The 25,050-nt window shown below is 37.6% G+C and overlaps 1 protein-coding gene across 2 annotated transcripts in view; it reads left to right on the forward strand.

Annotated features, from left to right (window-relative positions):
* Nucleotides 1–25,050, forward strand: part of LOC101741993 (ATP-citrate synthase) — a 62,972-nt gene that overhangs the window by 17,487 nt on the left and 20,435 nt on the right. For both annotated transcript variants that reach the window (XM_038019691.2, XM_038019692.2), the window contains exons 2-6: nt 16,339–16,486; nt 19,798–19,903; nt 21,673–21,858; nt 22,621–22,734; nt 23,544–23,623. In XM_038019691.2, coding sequence (XP_037875619.2) covers nt 16,437–16,486; nt 19,798–19,903; nt 21,673–21,858; nt 22,621–22,734; nt 23,544–23,623 — 536 coding nt within the window. In that variant the 5' untranslated portion in view covers nt 16,339–16,436. The remainder of the gene's footprint in view (nt 1–16,338; nt 16,487–19,797; nt 19,904–21,672; nt 21,859–22,620; nt 22,735–23,543; nt 23,624–25,050) is intronic.

Here is a 25,050-nt window from a genome sequence, read left to right on the forward strand (position 1 = left end):
GTTTTCTTTTGTCTAGTTAGTGTTTCTTCAGGTTAAGGTGGCTTATTAACTATTTAGTATCTGTGAAAGTGGACAAATGTGGGAAAATGAAACGAAGCCGCTGGACGTAACTTCTTGGGATCCTCCAAAAAGTCCACTGAAAAAATCTCAGTAAATGACCACCATCTTACTGAGATTATATTTCATCCAATATCATTTCATTTAATTTCATCCCAGTTGATTAATGTCTCAAATTAATCATCTCAATAATCATTTCACTCCATATTATCAGTTTTCATAAAAATAAGAATATAAATTAAAATAAGACATGACCTTAAAGGTCTTAGTTACCAGGTCATGAAATCCCATAAAATTATGACGTATACCACCTTAACTTATTGTATTCGAAACCTTGGAAACAATGTCGTGGAGTGAATGGCAATTTGGTTTAAGCTAAATGCTTGCAACTTTACGGGATAACCATTTAAAGTTTAAAATTTGGGAAAAATATCATAACAAAAAAAACTAATTCAGCTATTTGAATGGATTAAACTTAATTGAAGTTCAATAAGAAACATCGAACTGTTGATGCGTATCTTTATCTATACTTCTATACTAATATTATAAAGAGGAAAGTTTTGTTTGTTTGTTTGTATTGAATAGGCTCCGAAACTATTGAACCGATTTGAAAAATTCTTTCACTGTTTGGAAGCTACACTATTCCCGAGTGACATAGGCTATGTCATCTTTTCTGAAAAAAATTAAGGATCCTTACTAAAACTCCAATAAACCCAAGGAGCAAAAAAAATTACCTAAAATATTACTTCGCGTGCCCTGCGAAAACTATTGATGATAGAATAGAATAATGTACTACGACTTTGTAGAACACATTATTAAAAGTGTCGCGACAGCATTTATATCGAACTATTATAGTTATGCTGCAATAAGTGTTATTCTATTTAAAGTACCGAGCGGAGCCGGAGCGGGCCGCTAGTCTTATCTATCTATATAAAAATGAATTGCTGTTCGTTAGTCTCGCTAAAACTCGAGAACGGCTGGACCGATTTGGCTAATTTTGGTCTTGAATTATTTGTGGTAGTCCAGAGAAGGTTTAAAAGGTAGTTAAATATGAAAATGCTCGGAATTAAATAAAAATAACAATTTTGTTTTTCCTTTGATGTGTCCCCCGTCGGACGGATTCCTTTTGTTTGTTTTAAGTTTATTTTATACAAAAGTTTACGTCTTTTATTTATCGATTGAAGCACTACGAAGTCTTGCCGGGTCAGCTAGTACTAAATAAAAGGCACCTCTGATTACAAAGAAATAATGATTGTAACAGAAGCGAGATTCGAATCGCGGCAGTAGTATTAATTACGTATTTTAACGTTCCAAATTCAGTGGCCTCCTAATCGGCACTATTGTATTCTACTACGAATGATTGATTTGATTTTTACTTGGGGTAGGGCCTCTTGGGAGTCCGCTCGGGTAGGTACTACCACCCCGCCTATTTTTGCCGTGAAGCAGTAATGCGTTTCGGTTTGAAGGGTAGGGCAGCCGTTGTAACTATACTTGAGACCTTAGAACTTATATCTCAAGATGGGTGGCGCATTTACGTTGTAGATGTCTATGGGCTCCGATCTGTTCATAAAATATAATTGTTGATACCATGCATCCGCTTTTTTATTAAAATTTATTTTCTATTTTTAGTTGGTTTTTCTATAAAAGCGTATATTTTAGTTTTTTTAAACTATTATTTATTTTTAATTTTTTAGTTGAAATTCAATTTATCCAATTTTTTTTGCAATGGTTCAAAAATTTCATCTGAATCAGTCGGTGACATATTCGAGAAATAGGTGATCGGCAGACAATCGCTAATCTTGATTATCCTATTAAGGCTAACGGATAAAATATTGAATTGTCATCAGTCCTTAATAAGTATGCCAAATTTCGAGTTAATCCGACGTTTTGAAGGGCGTCAAAATCATGTTCAAAGATTCCGTTACGTAATAACATACGTATGAAGCTAATAAAAGCGTATTAAAAAAGAAAACTGTCATTATGACATCACGAAGTGACGTCATACTCTGACTTCACATTGACGATATATTACGTCTTCGACTAGCAGTCGCAGACGTTTTTCCTACCATCATTTTTTACTAGTGGTAGGATCTTTACTGGTGGTAAGATCTCTTATGAGTCCGCGCGGGTATATACCACCACCCTGCCTATTTCTGCCGTGAAGCAGTAATGCGTTTAGGTTTGAAGGGTAGGGCAGCCGTTGTAACTATACTTGAAACCTTAGAACTTATATCTCAATATGGGTGGCGCATTTACGTTGTAGATGTCTATAGGCTCCAGTAACCACTTAACACCAGGTGGGCTGTGTGCTCGTCTACCCACCTAAGCAATAAAAAAAAAAACAAAAAAAAAACGTATAGTTATCGTATTCTCTCTAGCCGTAACGTATCTGATGCGAGTTAAATTTTACACTCAACGCGCCTAAAGAAGTTTCACTTTAAAAGCCAATCGAATTCAGAAACTTCTCGAAGTCCGCTCAGAAAACTAGAGACCACACATGTCTAATTAAAAGGGTCTTTATTTGCCTTGCTGTTTCTACGTACGATATTCGGTTCTGACGTTATAGAATTTTCATTAATATCGCGCAGAGTTGTCGTCGGGTGCAAGAATTTGACCCCACGACGGACGGTCCGGACGTAATTCTATGTAAATTCACAACAAGCAACGCGGAGTTTGTTTACCGATTAAATATTTAATGGTTGTTGGATTTTCGGTCGAAAAAAGCGGGTCAGAGTTGGATATTTGTATCTACGGGACTAAAGAACAGAGGGATTCTCTCTCAATGCGAGTGTTAATTTGTAAGTATTTATTCTGGGTGAACCGATTTTGAAAGTCAATCGTGAATATTTGTTAAGTACGTATTTCATTAGAAAAATTAGTACCCGCCTGCGGGATTCGAACACCGTTGTATCGCTCGATACCAATGCACCGGTTGTCTTATCCTTTAATATACATATCCTAAGCTCTTTCCAGTTGAGCAATTTCAATATTAAATGGTTCTACTTAGATTGGTTTAAGTTATCACTTTTGTTGGGCGTCCCAAGACGCACATATCCTTAAATCTTCAGGCTTCGTAGTGTCTCAATAGATAAATAAAATACCTAAACTTTTGTATAAAATAAACTTAAAACAAACAAAATAAATCAAAGGAAAAACAAAATTGTTATTTTTATTTAATTCCGAGCATTTTCATATTTATCTACCTTTTAAACCTTCTCTAGACTTCCACAAATAATTCAAGACCAAAATTAGCCAAATCGGTCCAGCCGTTCTCGAGTTTTAGCGAGACAAACGAACAGCAATTAATTTTTGTATATATAGATAAAATATATACATTTAAGTAATATCCTAAGCTTTTCTCCAGTTGAACAATTTCAATTTGAAATAGTTTAACTTATCATTTCTGTCTGGCGTCCCAAGACGCACATTTTCTTAAATCTTTTTTTAAATTATGTTCTGTTAGTCAAGATATGACCTATAGTCATTGAGTTATTAATAATGCATCTTTAATTGGTTACATTGATGGTGTCTTAATATATTTTTTTCATTTTGTAAAATTATATTATGTTATTTTCTGTTGAACTTGAATTTACGTTCTCAACGGGCTCTGTTAGTAGTACGTATTGAATCGGATTCGTTATTCGAGTCTGAGAACCGTTTGTTCTAGACATGTATGTGCTTAATTCGGGCGATTGGAATGTTAAAACTTTAAGACGAGAAGTCTAACAGCCTTGCTCAGTGGGCTTTTTCAATTAAACAATTGCGTATTTGGTAGTAAATGTGTAATGATGTGAGATTTTCATGTGTTGTTATATGTATATAGGTTTTTTTTTTTTTATATACAACGAGCCGCTTTTTTATCAATGCTTGCAGTCGGTACCTGTAATTTTTATTTTTTATTTAGCATTTAGTGTGAGATCAATGTATATGTTACCTGTAACGTCCTGTGCTCATGTATAACATGTTGGTACCCAATAAATAATATAAAATAAAAAATAAAAAATTGTAACGACACAATGTGGAACGGTTGCTTATTAAGTATGACGTCTTATGTGGCTATAAAAAACGATAGTAAGTAGTTTTCTTCTTGATGAGAGTGGTCGTAATCGTCATGTAGTGTTGGACTTTACTTACTCTCATTTAGAGGACCACCCGCTGTAGTTTTAAATTGATTTATATTCAATCTCTCGATATTTTTTTAATTGTCTTTAGATTATTTCCGAAGTTTCGGAATACTCTACAGTTTTCGTCATCATTGATGACAAGAAACGCAATGACATGACTAATAATGACAATACTAATAAAGACAATGACTAAACTAATAATTACAATAAAAATACGAGATTTAACCGTAAGAGTAGTTATAATTACGCCTACGACATGCGAAAAAGAAAAAAAAGAAAACCTTGGTCCTTGACAACCTCTAAAAAAAAAATACGATACGCGAAAATCAAACAAACACTCCTTAGGATCAGAGCTCTTCAAAAAAAAAAAAAAACTACGACACACGAAAATTAAAGAAAATACTCCTTTGGTTCAGAGATCTTGACATTTCTAAAAAATAAAAAAATCAGTTTACAAAACTAATCGATTCAAATCAATTTGATAGAAATCAGTGTTTTAGTTAACGATAATCGTTCTCTTTTGTATTATTTTATTGTCCTCAATTAATTACATTCGTATTTACATTTGTCGATAAGATATTGCCTCGATTATTTGAAAGAACCGTGATTTGAGATTAGTTAATTGCATTGTAACAAGCTTTACATCAATCATCCTGATGCTATACAGCTTTCATATCATAGTTCCACTGTAAGAGAGAAATCGAGGAGCCAATCCTGTGTCTGAAGGTAGGCAGACATCAGTAATAAATCCCAAAATAAAGTCTTTGTTGCCAGAGTATTTTTTAATCTTTTAAATCGGTAAATCTATACTTAATATTATAAAGCTGAAGAGTTTGTTTGTTTGAACGCGGTAATCTCAGGAACTATTGGTCCGATTTAAAAAAATCTTTCAGTGTTAGACAGCCCATTTATCGAGGAAGGCTATAGGCTATATAACATCACGGAAAGGCCAATACAAATATACAAAAAAGGATGTTTCAAAATAGGGGTTTAAATAGCTCCTTAACATTCTATAATTCAAAAATATTTTCAATTTCTACGTAAATGAAGTGGGGCGTAAAATTTAGCGTTATGCCAAAGTAACTATTCCACGCGGACGGAGTCGCGGGCAAAAGCTAGTAAAGTTTAAGATAGCGCGTATACTTTTTACGTCACGAAGCTTAAGGTTATACATACGTAGTTGTATTTTAACCCCCAAATGACCTCATGTCGTTCTTGCTGCGTAATGAATTTTCCAGATTCAATTTTGTTATGTTATGTTTGGTTACGTCTCGGGGTCGTACCGATGGAGGAATTTTGGTGCCGGTCCTTTTTATATTTTAACGTCTAGATAGACGCATCACTCGTATAGAGGCTACACCGGACGTCTTAATGATTAGGCTACGAACGCGATCCTCTTAAAACAAAGACTTGGTTTCTGCGATACTCTCCCGTGCCAACACAACCTCCGCCCATATATTTGACTTCATATTCACACTTCAAACATCAAAGGCATGGGATTATGGGACTATAGTATTTAATGTGCAATCCAAGATTCTCCGATATCTTGGACACGCGTCGCGACGGCCAGCAGAGTCTATCGAGAAACTTGTTGTTCAGGATAGGGTCAACGGTAAAAGACATCGTGGACGAAGCCCCATACGCTGGACTGATCAAGTGAAAATCCTTACAAAACCCCGTTTAACAAGTGCGTGCGCCAAGCCCCAGTTCGCAGACTATTGAGAACAGCTGTCAAGGCTTTAATAAACAAGGATGCCACATGACCGCGACTGCACTGCCAAAAGTAACCGACTGTGATGATGACGAGTCAAAGACTTCCGCTCTTGCTTTTGTGTTACTCCTCTTATCTTCTACTCTGCGTATACGATCGCATGAGTTTTTCGAGAATGGTTTTTTTTTTTTTAAAGGGTAATTATGACCTGGTTACTAAGACCTTTAAGTCATGTCTTATTTTAATTGATATTCTTATTTTTATGAAAAATGATAATATGGAGTGAAATGAAACGAAATGAGGATGATTAATTTGAGACATTAATCAACTGGGATGAAATGAAATGAGATGAGATGATATGGGATGAAATATAATAATCTCAGTAAAATGGTGGTCATTTACTAAGATTTTACAGTGGACTTTTTGGAGGATCCCGAGGAGTTACGTCCAGCGGCTTTGTTTCATTTTCCCACATTTGTGCACTTTCAGATACACAGATATTATACAGATATTGAACAGCTAATAAACCACCGTTATTACACATTTAAACCCGAAGAAACACTAAATACACAAAATAAAACAAATCACACAACTTCACTCCTCGCGTTCCCGCCAAAAAGTCCTCGACAATGGTTAACCTATGTTTCTTGTTCTAACCTCGTAAAAGCATTCTTGCTTTTTTTTTATTACCACCGTAGCAGCAGCACACATTCCTTTATTTCCCCTACCTATTCACTAAGGCTAAGGCCTGGACGGGTAGGTGAGCTCCACGGGCTCAACCTGAGAGAATTTGCTTACACTAGCCCTAGCAAGAGCAGTGCTTCGCTAAATCTATCGCCGGATCGGAAACGCGACCCACTGAGAAGATCCGGTGAGAAATTCAATGGGCTACATCGTCTATTGGATGCCAGTTTGTCAGCCAACCAGAGTCTTCTCCGTAAGTCTCATTCAGAGGACAGTTCTGACGCAAGTTCCACTTTATATTTTCTAAGAAAATTCTGTAGCTCGTACCCTATTCGCTTATCATTCATACGCTTTTATAATTATCAATACATGCAACATTATAAATATGTTTACGGTGAGATTAAAATTAATTCTCAATTCATAATAACGATTGCGTTTTGTTATGCGAATAAAGCGTATTACATACGATGATTACATTACGAGACATATTGGATAATGTTATTGTTTGTAATGAATTATCAGTTTTTTTTTTCTAATGAAATTCTAGCTTGGGGGAATGTTCTAGAATTACTGCTACGGTGAAGGAATTACGGTATGTGTCGTAATAAAAAACCGCAAAAAATGTAGCTTTCGTAATTACTCGTAATTTCGTTATTATTTAATTATGAAGTTGACGTGGATAAGACGTCCGGTGCATTCGTATCTAGCGATGCATCGATTTTCGAATCCCGCAGGCGGGTGCCAATTTTTTTTAATGAAATACGTACTTAGCAAATGTTCACGATTTACTTTTTTTTTTTTTTTTTCCTACCTAAGCTGATAGCCCTAGCGGCTATGTCAGCGTAACCCTAACTTTAGTAGGTGAGCTCACGGGGCTCAAACCTGACGATGTTGCTAACACGAACCCTAGCAAGAGCCGTGCTTCGCAGGATCTACCACCGGATCGGAAACGCGACCCACTGAGAAGATCCGGCGAGAAACTCAGTGGGCTGTGTCTGAGAGTTAATTTACTCGTCGAGCCCTTCGTCGCAAGCGACGGGTTCGACGAGAACGGTGACCGGTGCTTGAAGTACCTAAAAGCACCGTTAGTGGATCGGGAGGATCCGAGATGACGTGTTTTGGGCGACGTCGACTGCTTTCCATTCTGTCCGCAGGATCGGGAATGTAGTTACCGGCGGCCACGATGAGAGGGTTCTCGTGTCGTGCCGCTTTATCGAAGTGGCGCATGGACGCCGACTGTATATACTTACTGATGGACTCTAAGTCCAGGTCGTCATGGAGGTCGACGTTCCTGACGAACCACGGGGCTCCGACGGCTATCCTGCAAAAACGGGATTGAATGATTTGGAAGGATTTTAAGTGTATGCGGGCCGCGTGAGCGAACACTACACTTGCATAGGTCATGACGGGGCGTATGCAAGTTTTGTAGAGTGTCACCTTATTTCTAAGGGACATAAATCTTCCACGGTGAAGAAATAATATCGTGTTATAAAAATCAAACCCGCAAAATTATAAATTACTGGTGGTAGGACCTCTTGTAAGCCCGCGAGGGTAGGTACCACCACCCTGCTTATTTCTGCCGTGAAGCAGTAATGCGTTTCGGTTTGAAGGGTGGGTGGGACAGCCGTTGTACCTATACTGAGCCGTTGTAGATGTCTATGGGCTCCAGTAATCACTTAACACAAGTGGGCTATGAGCTCGTCCACACAGCTAAGCAGTAAAAATAAAAATTAAACTCATTTTCAAAGGAAATCTGTTTTTACTTTTACTCGTCTCTGAAATTTGGACATTTAAAATTTTTTGGCGTAATCTATATATTAATACGTGAAGGGAAGACTTTGTATCCCTTTTTACGAAAATTGCGCGGATGGAGGAGTATAAAATTTCCCAGACTTATAGAGAATATAGAGACGGAGTGCAGAATGTTAATATTTTTTTTTAAATTGTGCCTAAAAATACATTAAATCAATAAAAAAAAACATTACACACACTACCATGTATTTGACGCACACACGCATGTATACTATTTATTTATTGTCAAATTGTTCTTGACGTCTGTGGTCAAATTGAGAATAGATTAAATATTGTTTGTCTTTATTAATATTTTTCTATAGGTGTAGTCTTGGTGAAATTTATGATTATAGAAGTATAATAGTCTTTGAAAATAGAATCATAATAATGTACAAACTTACAATTTCAATTAATTATAGTCGAATTTCGACTACTGCGGGACCACTAGTAAGCGTAATTCCAACTGATCTTACTTTACTCTCTGAATCGTCTTATGGTTTTTGTTTTGATATAAAATTGCATTCTGTTGCGGACGAAGTCGCGAGCGAAGCTAATTATGAATTAGGCGAGAAGCCAACAGTTTATAGGCGACAACTGTATCAACATCGCAAGACGCACACAATACGACAACTGTTTGTCGAAATTAATCATTAATGTTTATCGAGTTAAACTCAATTTCAATTGTCACACATTGTGAATTTTGTTATTTATTTACCGACGGCGAACGAATCGATACTCTTATAATTAATTAGGACTGCTTATGTAACTCTGGCCAAATAACAAGTGTCAATAACAAAAAAATAAACAACAGATATTAGTGCACAGAGTATGCACGTAAAATTGGGTATGTACAAAAAAAGGGTGCGTGTACTTGTGTACGCGCGTAAAAAGTTATACTTTATTTTTATTACATTTATTTCTTTTTTTTTTAAATATTAAATAATTAATAATAAATATTTAACGTTAATAATTTATTAATATTTAGTATGAATTATATCAAATAATAATTTTATCATTTATATTACTAAATAATACATACGGATAGTTAACCTCAATTGTATTGGAGCACTCAGGAAGGTTGATGAGCACAGCTTTTTCACAAATATTTTCTAATATTAATTAGTATTGATTTAAATATTCAATTTAAATCACTTCTGATTATAATTCAGACCCACATGTAAAATTCGCACTTGTATAATGAAATCAAAATGAAAACACGTGTTTTAAATGTAGAAACTCAAAGCATGTGGATAAATATTATAAATATAAATACACAGTGAACAGAGGCGGCGTGCGTGCCGACATGCGCCACTAGCAGAGGTTCCATTTCTGTTTTGTTGGTAGCATTTTTTCCTCACCTTAATGAGCGATTTAGTGGGCAACTTCATTTCTGTTAATTTTGTGTCACGGTGCGCGCGCATCGTAAAATTTCACTCTCATCAATTTTTCATAACGCGCCTAAAGAAGTATAACTTCAAAAAGTTGTGGCTGTGTGATTTAACAACTTCAGCTTACGTAGGTACATGACGCACTTTTTTTGTTTATCAGCGCGAAAACTACTGCTGATGTACCTAGCTATTTCTGGCGTGGCTGTAAGCATCGCGCTTCTATTAGTAGTAAATCTTGATAATAAATCTTAAAACGGCGACAGCTTACACAGATTTAATTGGTTTTTTTTTTAATATTTTCAACCCGCAATGTACAGTCAATTAATCCATTACTCCACTTTCACGTTTACATCACAACAAAAACAATTCACGCGTATTAATAACGTTCTCACTGAAATTATGCAGTTAACTTGCATAATAAGCCTCAAAAGACATCTTACCGGATTTGATGTAACACTGGCCACGGCATCACAAACAAACAGTCTGATTGTTGACGTAACGCAAACGTCAAACGAAGGCCACCGTCCTATTGTTTTTACTTTAGTTGAAAATACATAATATTAAACGGATTTCTTGAAATTGTTATTTGAATTAATGAATGTTTGTTCGTTCGTTTTGTGAATGATGGCGCGACTTGTAACGTAGAATATTCTATTGAAAATTAGTACAATTTTTAATGTGACTATATTTTAAACAGTCTATAATCTATATATTCAAACAGATTTTATACTATAGTGACTTTTGGCGGGAACGCGAGGAGTGAAGTTGTGTGATTTGTTTTATTTTGTCTAATTAGTGTTTCTTCAGGATTAATTGTGTAATAACGGTGGTTCTTAACTGTTTAGTATCTGCGAAAGTGCACAAATATGAGAAAATGAAACAAAGCCGCTGAACCTAACTTCTTGGGATCCTCCAAAAAGTCCGCTGAAAAAATCTCAGTAAATGACCACAATTTTACTGAGATTATATTTCATCCCGTATCATCGAATCTCATTTCATTTCACTTCATATTATCATTTTTCATTAAAAAAAAAAACGTAAATTAAAGTAAGATATGACTCAACGGTCTTAGTTACCAGGTCATAAAATCCCTTAATAATAATAATAACTATACTATAGTTTATATATTTATATATTCTGTATAAGGCTCAAAATAAGTTTATCCGGTTCCGCTTTCTTTATATCACTAACCATCACCTTGATAAGCGATAGCATTCCCAATTGATTATCAAAAATTAACTACATTGAATATTTTGAAAATATTTAAATTAGTTTCTTAAACAGGTCTAAATTTTCCATACTATATAATAATATATAAATTTAATTAAGTAGTAGTAGTAGGGTTTTTCTCGAAGAAAAAGGCAATTGAACTACGCCATACAGCCAAATCTTAAGTTTTCACATTTTCGTATCTAGTTTTATAGTTCGAGGCAAAAAACGCCAACTCTAGTATTCTTCATTTATCTTTTTCAAATCCGTCTAGTCAGTAATCCGAGTAAAAAGTCCTAATTAGTATTCTCCATTATAAGTCTCCGAAAGTAGAGTTAATATATTCATATACCGGTCTAAAATAAATATATTTAAATAAAAACTTTTTCTGATTAATGCGTATATTATAGGGTAGTACCGTTGTAGCAGGTGAGGTAATGTCAATGTTAATGTCAAAATTTATTATATTCAGTCGCTCAACTCGCCAGACTAACTCCGTGTATATCCGTTACATAAGGTACATATCACACTATTTGCTACGCTACTATAGTTTGGTGGATTTTTAAGGTGTATGTTGCAGCTCACAAGTGGACACCTTATTTTTTTTCCTACATACGCTATAAGCCAGGAGGTGAGCTCACGGGTTTCTAATCTGACGAATTTGCTGACACTAGCCCTAATGTGGTTAAACATTTGGTTACGTCACGCGCATGCGCGACTGACGAAATCTAGGAGGCCATGATCCCCGCCCCTTTAACGAAAAGCATTGTACATTTATACATGAAATAAATATTTTGTTATTTTATTTAGAGCCGCTTTTCTTTAAGCGTCCTAAAAGGTAAGCAGCTCTTTGCCGAATCTACTACCAGATCTGAATCGCGACTCACTGAGAAGATCCGGTAAGAAACTCACTAAATTCTCCTTATCTCGACCTTCCATAACGTGACGATATCCTAACATTAGCCGTGTGAGTGCATTCATACACTTAAGCCAACAGAGATGTGTTAGCACAACTGTTAATTACAACTCTACCGTAAAGATTAATAAATCTTAATAAATTACTTGTGCTAAGGCACTTTGCACTATAGTATACTTAGCCTGACGAGTTTCTCAGTCTTATAAGTGAGTCGCGATTCCAATTTGCTGGCAGCACGAATTAGCTACCCTTAAGATGTTAATCCTCCTTTGGGGATGCATTTTTTAGCTTTCCTCCTTTGTCTAAGTGCTAAAAAAACGTATGTAGGGCCCATTCACGCGAGGCGATCCCGTTGCTTGTGATGAAGGGCTCGACGAGTAATTAACCCATAGACACAGCCCACTGAGTTTCTCGCCGGACCTTCTCAGTGGGTCGCGTTTCCGATCCGGTGGTAGATTCTGCGAAGCACTGCTCTTGCTAGGGCCAGTGTTAGCAACACTCCGGTTTGTGCCCCGTGAGCTCACCTACTAGTTGGGTGAATATGGAGTAATCCCTCGAGGTTACTAGAATAAGTAGGAAAAAAAGCTTGCCTATCAGTTTTATATAGTGGGACAACTGTACAATACTAGTGAGCCTTCGATCTCATGTGCCAAAGTCGGTGTAGATATGCATTGGCGATGTCTCTGGGAACGAGATCCTTGGCCAAAGTAGTTAAAAAATATATTTACTTCGCTGTACCTATAGAAATAAGAAATATTCAAAGTGAAGTTAGTGAAATTTTCGCGCGTTTTTTTTTTTTTACATTCCAAAAGTGTGTAATTTCTCTGAACTCTGTTTCAAAATTCGAACGCCGTACGAGCGAAGCGTGTTCGACTCTCGTGTGATTTCATCGTCCGATGCCACACCACTTCTCTCGACCAATCAGAGCGCGTCTCTCCGCTTTGGCCGCGCGTCGACGAGATTCGCGCGACACGTTCTTATTAATTTTTTTTCATTTGTATTATTTATTACATAGTACTATTTCGCGAATTCGTATTATAGCCGCTTATGTATTTTCGTGTTTGTATAGTGTGTTAAAATATGTGTACACTTTGTGCTTAATGTTTTTGCAATAAAAAGTAATATATACCTATACAGTAATATAAACCTACCTATTACAAGTCAAATCTTTAGAATTGTAGTGCCATAACTAAAAACTTTATGAAAGTGTGTTTTATACTTTGAACGATTTATAAACATGTATTCTATCAGTTTATAAAAATAAAGTCTCTTTTACTTCAGAAAGCGCGAACGTTCTCTTACTTGTAGGTACTTCAAAGTATTCAAATCGAAAAATTAAAAAATTACAATTCTTGAATTATATTTTTGGCGTTTCATAAAAACAAGGATTTTGGGTTACGACACTTCAATTCTAAAGATACGATGTATTTTATAACGGTTTGTAAAATTAAACAATCTCTTTTAATCTAGAAAAGGATAAAGTACTCTTTTCATCTCTTTTAAATCAAGCGCATACACTAAATTTACGTACATATTAAAAAAGAAAAAAAAAATTCTATTTCAATATTTCATTACAATTTTGGCGTTACAAAAAATTGGATTTTTTTTTTAAATTTGGACTTGAGATTCTTAAGGTGGGTTGGATTTTGGATGTCGTGTCAATGACCTATGTTGAGTTGTCATAAAATAAAAATGTATTATCTATTAAATGTATACTACAAGCTTCCAAACTTTTCTTCGTGATGGACTCCCTATTTTTTTGGTGTTTTATAAATGTTCATTTACGGTTGAGAACTCTTTGAATTATGCGAAAAATCTGAAATTATTATGATAATTGTAAACATGATATCAAATCGAAAAGTAGTTAATTGTTTTATTAAAAACAAACTTATAATGTTTTTTTTTTTCTGTACCTACGCGTCCTGCTAAAACAATGGTGCGGGAATCTATAATTATAATGACGGAAGGAAAACGGATGTTTCGCTTTTTAGTAAAACAGAGACGACAGCATATTATTGATGCTGATCACACTGCCGCGTGTTTTTTTTTTGCCTTTGTAGGCAGACGATCATACGGCCAACCTGATGGTGAGTGGTTACCGTCGCTCAAGGACGTCAGCAATGCCAGGGACAGAGCCAAGCCGCTGCCTACCTACCATCTTTCTGAAAATCACTAATTTTTTTTGTTGTTGTTGCAAATAAGAGTGAGTCGTCTTTTCCCTGGAGTTAATATAATTAGTTACCGACACAACTCTACAAAAAAAATATCGTTTTTTGTCCTAACGTTTATTAGGTTTTTCCGGTTAATTATTCACAAAAACGAAAATAAAATACTTTTTTTTGGTATAAAGTTTGCTTTTGTGATAGTTATAGTAATAATACTCATTTTTCAAATTTTTTAATTAATTTTAATACTTGCAAAAAAAACCGCGCTATGAGAGTGGGGTGTTTACGTTTACACACTGCCACTAGATGGCACTCCAGTCATAAACAATGACAGGTGTTTTGTACAAGCCCAGAGAAACATAAAATGTCACGAAAGTGTAAATACGATGCTGAAGCATTTTGTTTCATATGTTGTCAATTGCAGTAGTCGAAATTCGACTATAATTAATTGGAATTGTAAGTTTGTACACTATTATGATTGTATTTTATACTTCTATAATCACAAATTTCGCCAAGACTACACTATAAAAAATATTAACAAAGGCAAACAATATTTAATCTATTCTTAATTTGACAACAGACGTCAAGAACAAAAGTTTGACAACAAATAGTATGCATGCGTGTGTGCGTCAAATACATGGTATGTAGTGTGTGTAATGTTTTCTTTATTGATTTAATGTAGGTATCTTTTATGCATTATTTGAAAAAAATATTAGCATTGTGCACTTCTTCTCTATATTCTCTATAAGTGTGGAAAATTTCATACTCCTCCGTCCGCGCAGTTTTCGTAAAAAGGGATACAAAGTTTTTGCTTCACGTATTAATATATAGATTCAAAAGTAAATTGTTTCATGCCATGTATTTTTTTCCCGTCTAATTACGATTTAAAATATCGAAATTTTATGTTTTGCATTCAAAGTCAAATTTGGTGTTGATCCGTGTAATCGTTACTACGTGAATGTCGCCACTCACTTAGAGGTTCGAGATTTATTATGCTTCTCTATATATGAGTCGTCTATTATCAAAGGTGGCAATCTGTGCATTTGGACAAAAAAAATTTATTGATATGTCAATACAGATTGATTTGAATATAATCGTCTCCTTCAAAGAATACGGTTCAAAACCTGCATTAAATAAAGGTTAATAGTTAACCTGTTATTTATCTAAGATGTCGTTCCGAAGAGTTTTGTGACTGCCAATGGAATACAAAGTCAATCATTCGTTTTTCTGATTTACTAATCATTGTCCAAAAGTCAGATTGCCGGCTTTGATAATAGTCGACTCATATGTAGTAATAACGATGATTATAAGTCATGCGGTTTTAGTTTTTATTACGTCATGACGTCATTGTGGAAGTCATTCGTGAGTTAAGTACCGATAATCCTCCTATAACGCGGTAGATACGTTCCTACAAAGTCGCGTGTTGTGTTTGCAGGTCGTCGTGGCCTAAAGGATAAGACGTCCGGTGCATTTGTGATGAGCGATGCACCGGTGTTCGAATCCACCAATTTTTCTAATGAAATACGTACTCAACAAATGTTCACGATTGACTTCGACGGTGAAGGAATAACATCGTGTAATAAAAATCATGACCCCAAATTATAATTTGCGTAATTACTGGCGGTAGGACCTCTTGTGAGTCCGCGCGGGTGGGTACCACCACCCCGCCTATTTCTGCCGTGAAGCAGTAATGCGTTTCGCTTTGAAGGGCGGGGTAGCCGTTGTAACTATACTGAGACCTTAGAATTTATATCTCAAGGTGGGTGGCGCATTTAATCTGTAGATGTCTATGGGCTCCAGTAACCACTTAACACCACTGTGAACTCGTCCACCCATCTAAGCAATAAAAAATATATTTTGAAGTGAAAACTTCTTTAGAATCGTTGTGATTTCAAACCGGATGCAACGGAAAAAACGACAGGTAAGAGACACAAATACAAAAATGTGTAGGATGAAGCCAGCAAAGAATGAGACAGAAATATACATACTATTTAATACAGCGCCATCTGTGAGATTTTTTAATACTAACGTGTGTATGAAAGCTCTTGTAGTTAATTTTAATTTAGGATTATACGTGAAATTAAAATATCAATTCACAGAGGGCGCTACCTTACAATTATTTACTAATGACAAAATTTTACATATACTTAAGACGTTTAGGATAATTGTATTTTAATTTTGGAAAGTTTCACTTCTACCACGTGTGAATTGCACACATTTTGTATTTTTTTATTTTCGACTACCGGGGACCACTAAAATAAATACTTATGTCATTCTGTTCTTTTGTTCACAGATCTCGACCGGCCATATGTCGTGAAAACTGACGAAGGGTTACAATTATTATTATTGTGGTAGTTTATTTATTTTTATAAATTCTTTCAAAAATAAAAGATGTCGTCGAAAGCTATCTACGAGGCAACGGGAAAGGATCTGATCAACAGGTGAGTAGTTCGCTGAGTGATAACGCTATGAGCTAAGCCGATCTACGCGAGGGTCGGGGGATGAGAAAGGGGGGGGGGTAGCATCACTCCCATCCAAGCGTTGGCATCGTACTTGACAAAGGACATGGCCATTTTCGGCCCTGCTACTCGTGCTCTCAAGGACATTAATGAAATATCTATAGAAAAAAAGATTTCATTTTTACACAATTATTATAAAATTTAAAGATATTTTAATGGTGGGATAATTAAAATCATAAATAAAAAGAAGCGTGACTAAGCTACATTGATAATATTGAAGGAAAATTTTAGGTAATTTTTTTTTATATTTTAAACAATTCAAATTAAATATTCTTAAAAAAACATTATATTGCAAAAAACTAGCAAAATATATTAACATATTTAGTTAATGGCTTTTAAAATTAATATAAAATATTATATCTAAACAAAAATCTATTTTTATACTTTTAAATCCGTAGAATAAATGGATGAATAATTATTGATCTTAAGCAAAAAAAAAGAACTACGCTTGTTTAATGTTTATTGACGTTTTACATTTGATCAGTCGTTTTCGCACTAGTGCGCATTGTGGATTTTATTAAGTGTTTCGTTGCGATATACCTGCTTATTATATTTTGTGGTGCATAAAATTAAGTCTTGGCGTTCATTGAATTAGGTCTGTGTCATAAAGTATAGTAATATAAATAATATTTAAGCTGATGATGATGTTAGTGTCAGTATATTGACAGCAAAATCATATGATATAACCTAAAATTCTTATCTTATTTTTTAAATATCTCTGTATCCCCATGAACAATATTGTCCAGCCAGTCACCGTCTACGCCCTAGACACGTCCTTACGGATCCATCAGATCCAATAACCTTTGCATTAGACGCCCTCAGCTCTAACACTAGGAGCTGGCTTAGGGACCCCGGTAACCGTACTCGTCAAACTCGACAAAGAGGTCGACGTGTAACCTAACTCATGCATCAGCCCGCTGAGTTTCTCGCAGGATCTTCTCAGCGGGTCGCGATTCCGATCCGGTAGTAGATTCATTCGCGAAGCAGCTACTCTTGAGTTGCTAGGTCTTCTTCGGAGGCGCTCAGGCAGCTGTTAGCAAATCCCACCCCTTCAGGCTGAGTCTTTGCTCGCCCACTATAGATGTAAATTGCAGCCGAACAATAGATGTAAATTGCCGCCGAACACGCAGCGAACAGCGTACCTCTCCCCAGTCCTCCCTGCACTTACTTCACCCCTGCCCTATGTGGCAGGGAGTTTCAGCCCGGGCAGTGGGATGTGCCCCGAGGCCCGTTCCGTGCCCCCGTCAGGAGGTACGACGACCCCTCTTGTCTTGCTCGCCCACCTGTCCTGATGAAACTGGAAAGGACACCGGGTCACCAGTAATCCTTCATTCCTAAAAAAAAAACTATATTGATTTTAATTTGTTTTTATGATAAAAGGGATATACTTAGTCTGGCCATAAATAGTTACAATTAAAAATAAACAAAATATTACATTTGAATTTGGAATCTGTCATTTTTATATGATTGCTCATTGAGTTTTCTCATTTTGGCGCCAATACATTGTACAATATTTTGCGATATTAAAATGGAGTGGGGTGATAAAGAGAACCGAATCGCTGTGATTGCATTACACAAAGTAGGTATGGAGCCAAATGCAAATTTTAAAACTCTCCATACGCTTGGTATTAGTAAAATGTTTGTGTACCGGACTATTAATAGGTGCAATGAGACCTCCTCTGTTTGTGACAGAAAAAGATCTGGCCGTCCACGTAGTGCTCGTACGAAAAAGGTGGTCAAAGCAGTAAGGGAAAGAATTCGAAGAAATCCTGTCCGAAAGCAAAATATTTTATCTCGGGAGATGAAGATAGCACCTAGAACTATGTCGCGTATTTTAAAATATGACTTAGGACTTGCAGCCTATAAGAGACGTACTGGTCATTTCTTAACTGATAATTTAAAAGAAAACAGGGTGGTAAAATCGAAACAACTACTGAAGCGGTACGCAAAGGGAGGTCATAGAAAAAATTTGTTTACGGATGAGAAATTTTTATAATAATCACGAATGGTCCTTCCAGCAAGACTCGGCGCCAGGTCATAAAGCTCGGTCTACGCAGTCTTGGTTGGAAACGAACGTTTCGGACTTCATCAGAGCTGAAGACTGGCCGTCGTCTAGTCCCGATCTTAATCCGCTGGATTATGATTTATGGTCAGTTTTAGAGAGTACGGCTTGCTCTAAACGCCATGATAATTTGGAGTCCCTAAAACAATCCGTACGATTGGCAGTGAAAAATTTTCCCATGGAAAGAGTGCGTGCTTCTATTGATAACTGGCCTCAACGTTTAAAGGACTGTATTGCAGCCAATGGAGACAACTTCGAATAAGCTTTTTATACTTTAAATTGTTTTATATTTATGTATTATACTAACACACTGTAAAAGTAATAAATGTTATTTGCAATAGATTTTTTTTTTCCTTTGTAACAGTATTTATGGCCAGACTAAGTATATAGTCTGTTATTTAAACTTAATTTCATTACTGTCCTTGAACTTCGTTTAGTGAGCCGTGCAATGTATGGAGAGTGGCCCATGTCATTGGCTTCGTTAGGAACGTATGTGAATGCTTATAAGTCTTGAATAACGCCCTCATTTTCTCCTTTTTTTTAATATGGCAATCTGTTTCTTGTAATGCCATTCTGGCCAACGTCGAGCTTGTATAGATTTTCAGTTATTAAACATATACCTACATAGGTAATTTGTCATAATATGGCAAGTGGAGCGTAACGAAAAGAAACTGATATATTTGAGACTAAAATAATGTTTCGGTAAAATGGTGGTTAATTATTGAGACTTCAGTGGAGTTTTCGGATGGAGCTGAAGAGCCGGAGGTAATGTTTCATTTTCCCACATTTTTCGCACTTAACAGGATGCTAAACGTTTAAAATAAGTTATTATACGTTTAAATCTGAAGAAACATTAAACTATCGAAATAAAACAATTCAAGCAACGTCGCTTCTCGCATTCCCGCCGAAACGACCCATCGCCTTACCTCACCTCGTGAATGTCGAAAGGCGACTGAGGGAAAGGGCTGACCAGTGTGCTTAGTGTGAGTTTTTAACGTTCTCGATAGCGTAAAAGTTAACTCAAATTTGTATGCAGTTGGAACAGCGCCCCTAGCGGCAAACGTTCCAACTGTCGCTATCGAGAACGTTAAAAAACTTGCACTAACAACACACATGATTAAAAAAATGTGTCGACGTATCTCGAGGTTTTGTTTTTTTTTTTACGTTTCAGACACATAGCCTCCGGTACGGCTCTGGTACCATGCAGGTTCGCCACATTCGAACAGAGTACAGTGTGGGAGGATGAGCTGGGGAAAAACCCATGGCTCTCGAAGGAGGTATGTTTACGTCGATTTTACATAAAATATTTGTCAAGAAAGTTATCTACGTTTTCACGTTAAGTTTTTTGTTCATAATTCCAACAGAAAGTTAACACTGTACTGGTTGGTGGTAGGACCTCTTGTGAGTTCCCGCGGGTAGGTATCGCCACCCTGCCTATTTCTGCCGTGAAGCAGTCATGCGTTTCGGTTTGAAGGGTGGGTCAGCCGTTGTAACTATACTTGAGACCTTAGAACTTATATCTCAAGATGGGTGGCGCATTTTACGTTGTAATGTCTATGGGCTTCAGTAACCACTTAACATCAGTCTAGGTTAGGCCACCCATCTAAGCAATAAAAAAATAAAATAATAACAGTTTTTGTAAATTTGAATCATGTTTTATTTTATTTAAATAAGCTTTTATAGATGCTTTTAAGTCGTAATGACTACCACCGATATAGAATGAAAGTTTCAGCGATCTAAATAAATCGACATGAAAACCAAGACTTATACAGAATATACTTTACGTATTTAATCTATACTGCGATGTAATCTGTGCTATATACAGAAATGCCAACGTGACGGAACTGCGAGTTTTTTTTTTGTATTGTCTTGTCTTGTCTTTGTATTGTAGTCTACGGAATCTTGAATACAGTCTTGTGCATTTTTAAGGATATGTCTTTGACGTCTTTTTCACGATCGTACTACCCGCCATCGGAGCAAGGTTCATCCTCTACTACCCGCTGCATTCATTCGCAGTGCGTTTCTCTTCATAATTTAGACCGTTGGCCCTTACATTATAATTCTCCTGCGTGAATTCCAACAGGATAACACATGTACGTGATCACAAAATAAAGGTATCCTTACAACGTCACAAGATGCTTTGTAAGCCCGCGCGGGTAGGCACTAAATAACCCTCTTATTTCTGTTGAAGCACTATTGCGATCGCCATTATACTCTAGAACTTAGATCTCGTGTCGATTCATCTTTTGTTTTTCCTTGCCGTATCACTTGTCAGAGCGGTCGTGGTCCTCATTAAGTATTATGGCTGTGGGCAGACGCTATGTGCCTCACGAGCAATAGCCACTTCTTCAAGCGAGGAAATAACTCCATAAAGCGCCTTGTCGTTAGGGCCAAAGTAGAAGACACCAGACCGCGTGGAAGGTTACTCATGCGATGGACCTGCGAAGTCAAGTCGGCAGTTTGCATGTGTGTACCATTCATCTACTAGTCACCGTCCTCGCTGACCCCGTCGCTTGCGATGAAGGGCTCGACGAGTAAATTAACCCATGACACAGCCCGCTGAGTTTCTCGCCGGATCTTCTCAGTGTGTCGCGTTTCCGATCCGGTGGTAGATTCTGCGAAGCACTGCTCTTGCTAGGGCTAGTGTTAGCAACACTTCCGTTTTAAGCCCCGTGAGCTCACCTACACGTCAAGGAGAAGCTGAAATAGCATTTTAAGGCTATCAGCATAGGTAGGTGAAAAAAATCATCTACGAAATTATAATATTTTTTTTGCTTAGTAGAGTGGACGAGCTCACAGCCCACCTGGTGTGAAGCGGTTACTGGAGCCCATAGACATCTACAACATAAATGCGCCACCCACCTTGAGATATAAGTTCTACGGTCTCAAGTATAGTTACAACGGCTGCCCCACCCTTCAAACCGAAACGCGTTACTGCTTTACGGCAGAAACAGGCAGGGTGGTGGTACCTAACCGCGCGGACTCACAAGAGGTCCTACCACCAGTATTAGAAAGAAACGAAAACACTATCGCCGTCCCGTTTCAGCAATTGGTCGTAAAGCCGGACCAGCTGATCAAACGTCGCGGCAAACTGGGTCTGGTCGGCGTGAACAAGACTGCGGCGGAGGTCCGGCGTTGGCTCGGCGAGCACATGGCCAAGGAGCAGACGATAGGGGCCTGCGTCGGGCGGCTGAGGCACTTTATAGTCGAGCCCTTCGTCAAACACGAACCGGTGAGAGTACCCTATGTCTGTTTGTTTATTTAACTCGACGCACAACCCTAATGATGTTTACGGCTGAAGCATGCTGTACTGGTCAATCAATGATGGAGTAGTGTTGTGGTACATTAATTGTTTTAGTGGAAAAAAATCTTCACGACGACTTAAACTTAGAGCCGACACGTAAGGAAGCGTCAGAACGCTACTTTGTAAAAGCAGCGTGACACGATAACCATCTTATCGTGGACACCGCTAACTACATATCCGACCCAGGTCGTCGAACTCTTCGTAGGAGTCGAAGTGTGAATTAACCCATAGACACAGCCCATTCAGTTTCTCGCCGGATCTTCTAAGTGGGTCGCGATTCTGATCCGGTGGTAGATTCAGCGAAGCACTGTTCTTGCTAAGTGTTAGCTAGTGCTAAGTGCTTGTTCAGTGTTAGCAATTCTGCTACTGCTCCGCATGAAGTTGGAATAGTCCCCTATGCTCCAAACAAACACACAGATCATTCTCTCTCTCACTCATACACACACACACACGCGCCCACACAAACAACACACACGCACACACACACAACACACACGCACACACACACAACACACACGCACACACACACAACACACACGCACACACACACAACACACACGCACACACAAGTACACATATGCACATTTTCCAATTTTTGCCGTCTTTTATATGTTAACATCTCGAACGCTAAGAAGGTATGTCCGTTCCAGAGAACCCTTTGTAGTTCTAATTAACTCGTTATGTTTCCAGAGCGACGAGATGTACCTGTGCATACAGTCGGGCCGGCGCTCCGACACCATCCTGTTCCACCACCAGGGAGGGGTCGACGTCGGAGACGTGGACGCTCTGGCCATTCGACTAGAGGTGAGCGATGTGCGACTGTACAGCAGGCGCGCGAGTTCATGTCCCGTCCTGAGGAATGCGGTAGTGCTGTGACCTAGTTAATTGTGGTAATGTCGATAATAACTACCGATCGGTGGTAGTTTCCGCGAAGCACGGCTCTTGCTAGGGTTCGTGTTAGCAACGTCGTCAGGTTTGAGCCCCGTGAGCTCACCTACTAGTTAAGGCGACGCTGATATAGCCTCTCAAGGCTATCAGATTAGGTAGGAAAAAAAAACTACCGATTTAGTCAACAGCTGTCAATTTGGTTTTAATGTAACTTAAGGTAATTTTGCAATTTGTGGAATAAAATAAATGTGATAAGTAATTACTTATTTATTTCTAACAGAGAAAAATATTTATTAAAATCTAATTCAATCACTTATCAGATGAAAAGACAACCGACAGATCAGAGTCGGAATCAGTATGTATCTTTTTTTAGTAGGGTTTTTTTCTACCTGAACTTGTTGGAAGCGGAGTAGTCATGGTTAAATAATACAATAGCGTTAGCGTAAATTTTCGATATCGATAAGCGCGCGTCACAACCGTCACGGACAACACTCGACGTCAGACAAATGCGGGGAGGCGAGCGAAGGTGGGGCGACCTGCCCCCCGCGCGTCGCCTCTGGCCCCGTTGGATATGAACTCGCGCGCATACAGTATGTAATATCGATGTTTTGAAAATTTATCGAATCCGACCGGTGCATCGATTCGTTTGCCTGATCGATTTAATACTTGGTACGGTAGTTGTTGGTTATCTAAGGAAGGTTTTTAACGAGGAGCCTGATTGACAGGTGCCCGTGGACACCTTCCCGACGGGAGAAGAAGTCGAGAGGGTTTTGTTGAAGAACGTCAAATCTCCATCTACTAAAAGGTATAGTTTTTTGTTATTGATCACGCACATACATAGATAAATATACGATGTTTACATGTATATTGTATTAGTTACCTATAAAATATATCGACAAGTGAAAGCCTATTTGGTTTAAGCGACTTTTTTGCAACTTGACAGGAGAGCTATTTAAAGTTTAAAATATGGAAAAAATGACAAAAAAAAAATTTTCAACTATTTTAACGGAGTAAACTTAATTGAAGTTCAATAAAAAGTATCTAACTGTATTGTATACTGATATTAATACAAATAAAATGGACCTTTAATTACAATGACATATTTTTATTTATTTATTAGGTTCGTGGACAAGCTCACAGCTCGCATTTACGTTGTAGATGTCTATGGGCTCCGGAAACCATTTAACACCAGGTGGGCTGTGAGCTCTTCCACCCACCTAAACAATTACCAACAAAAAGGATACGCTAGTCTATACTAATATTATTTATTACTGGTGGTAGGAGCTCTTGTGAGTCCGCACGGGTAGGTACAACCGCCCTGCTTATTTCTGCCGTGAAGCAGTAATGCGTTTCGGTTTGAAGGGCGGGGCAGCCGTTGTAACTATACTGAGATCTTAGAACTTATATCTCAAGGTGTGTGGCGCATTTACGCTGTAGATGTCTATGGGCTCCAGTAACCACTTAACACCAGGTGGGCTGTGAGCTCGTCCACACATCTAAGCAATAAAAAAAAATAAAAATAAAGCTGAAGAGTTTGTTTGAACGCGCTAAGATCAAACAAACAAACTAGTTCCTGAGATCAGGAACTACTGGGTCGATATGAAAAATTCTTTCAGTGTTAGATAGCCCATTTATTTAGGAAGGCTTTAGGTTATATAGCATAACGGTAAGACCAATACAAGCGGAGCACCAATAAAGAATGTTTAAAAACCGGAGTTTTTTTCCCTTTTGAGAGCTTCCGCTGCGTGCGCTGCAGAAACGATTAAAGTTTCGCTAAAATAATGTATGACAGAATTGTTCCCCTTTTAAAAGATCCAAAAAAAAGTCCGCGACAGCATATGTCTATATATGCTAAGGTTGGCTCTCACGATAACGTTTTTTATGTTGACCAAATTTGTTCTAAAATGAAGCACTATTTGTGAACTATTCCACTTTTTTTTTCCTACCTATGCTGATAGCCTTAAGAGGCTATTTCAGCTTCGCCCTAACGTGTGTAGGTGAGCTCATGGGGCTCAAACCGGAAGAGTTACTAATACTGGCCCTAGCAAGAGCCGTGATTCGCAGAATCTACCACCGGATCGGAAACGCGACCCACTGAGAAGATCCGGCGAGAAACTCAATGGGCTGTGTCTGTGGGTTAATTTACTAGTCGAGACCTTCGTCGCAAGCGACGGGTTCGACGAGGGCTGTGACCGGGCTATTCCAAGTGGACGAAGTCGCGGGTAAAATCTA

This window comes from Bombyx mori, chromosome 24 (assembly GCF_030269925.1).
Source record: "Bombyx mori chromosome 24, ASM3026992v2".
NCBI classification, from domain to species: Eukaryota; Metazoa; Arthropoda; class Insecta; order Lepidoptera; family Bombycidae; genus Bombyx; species Bombyx mori.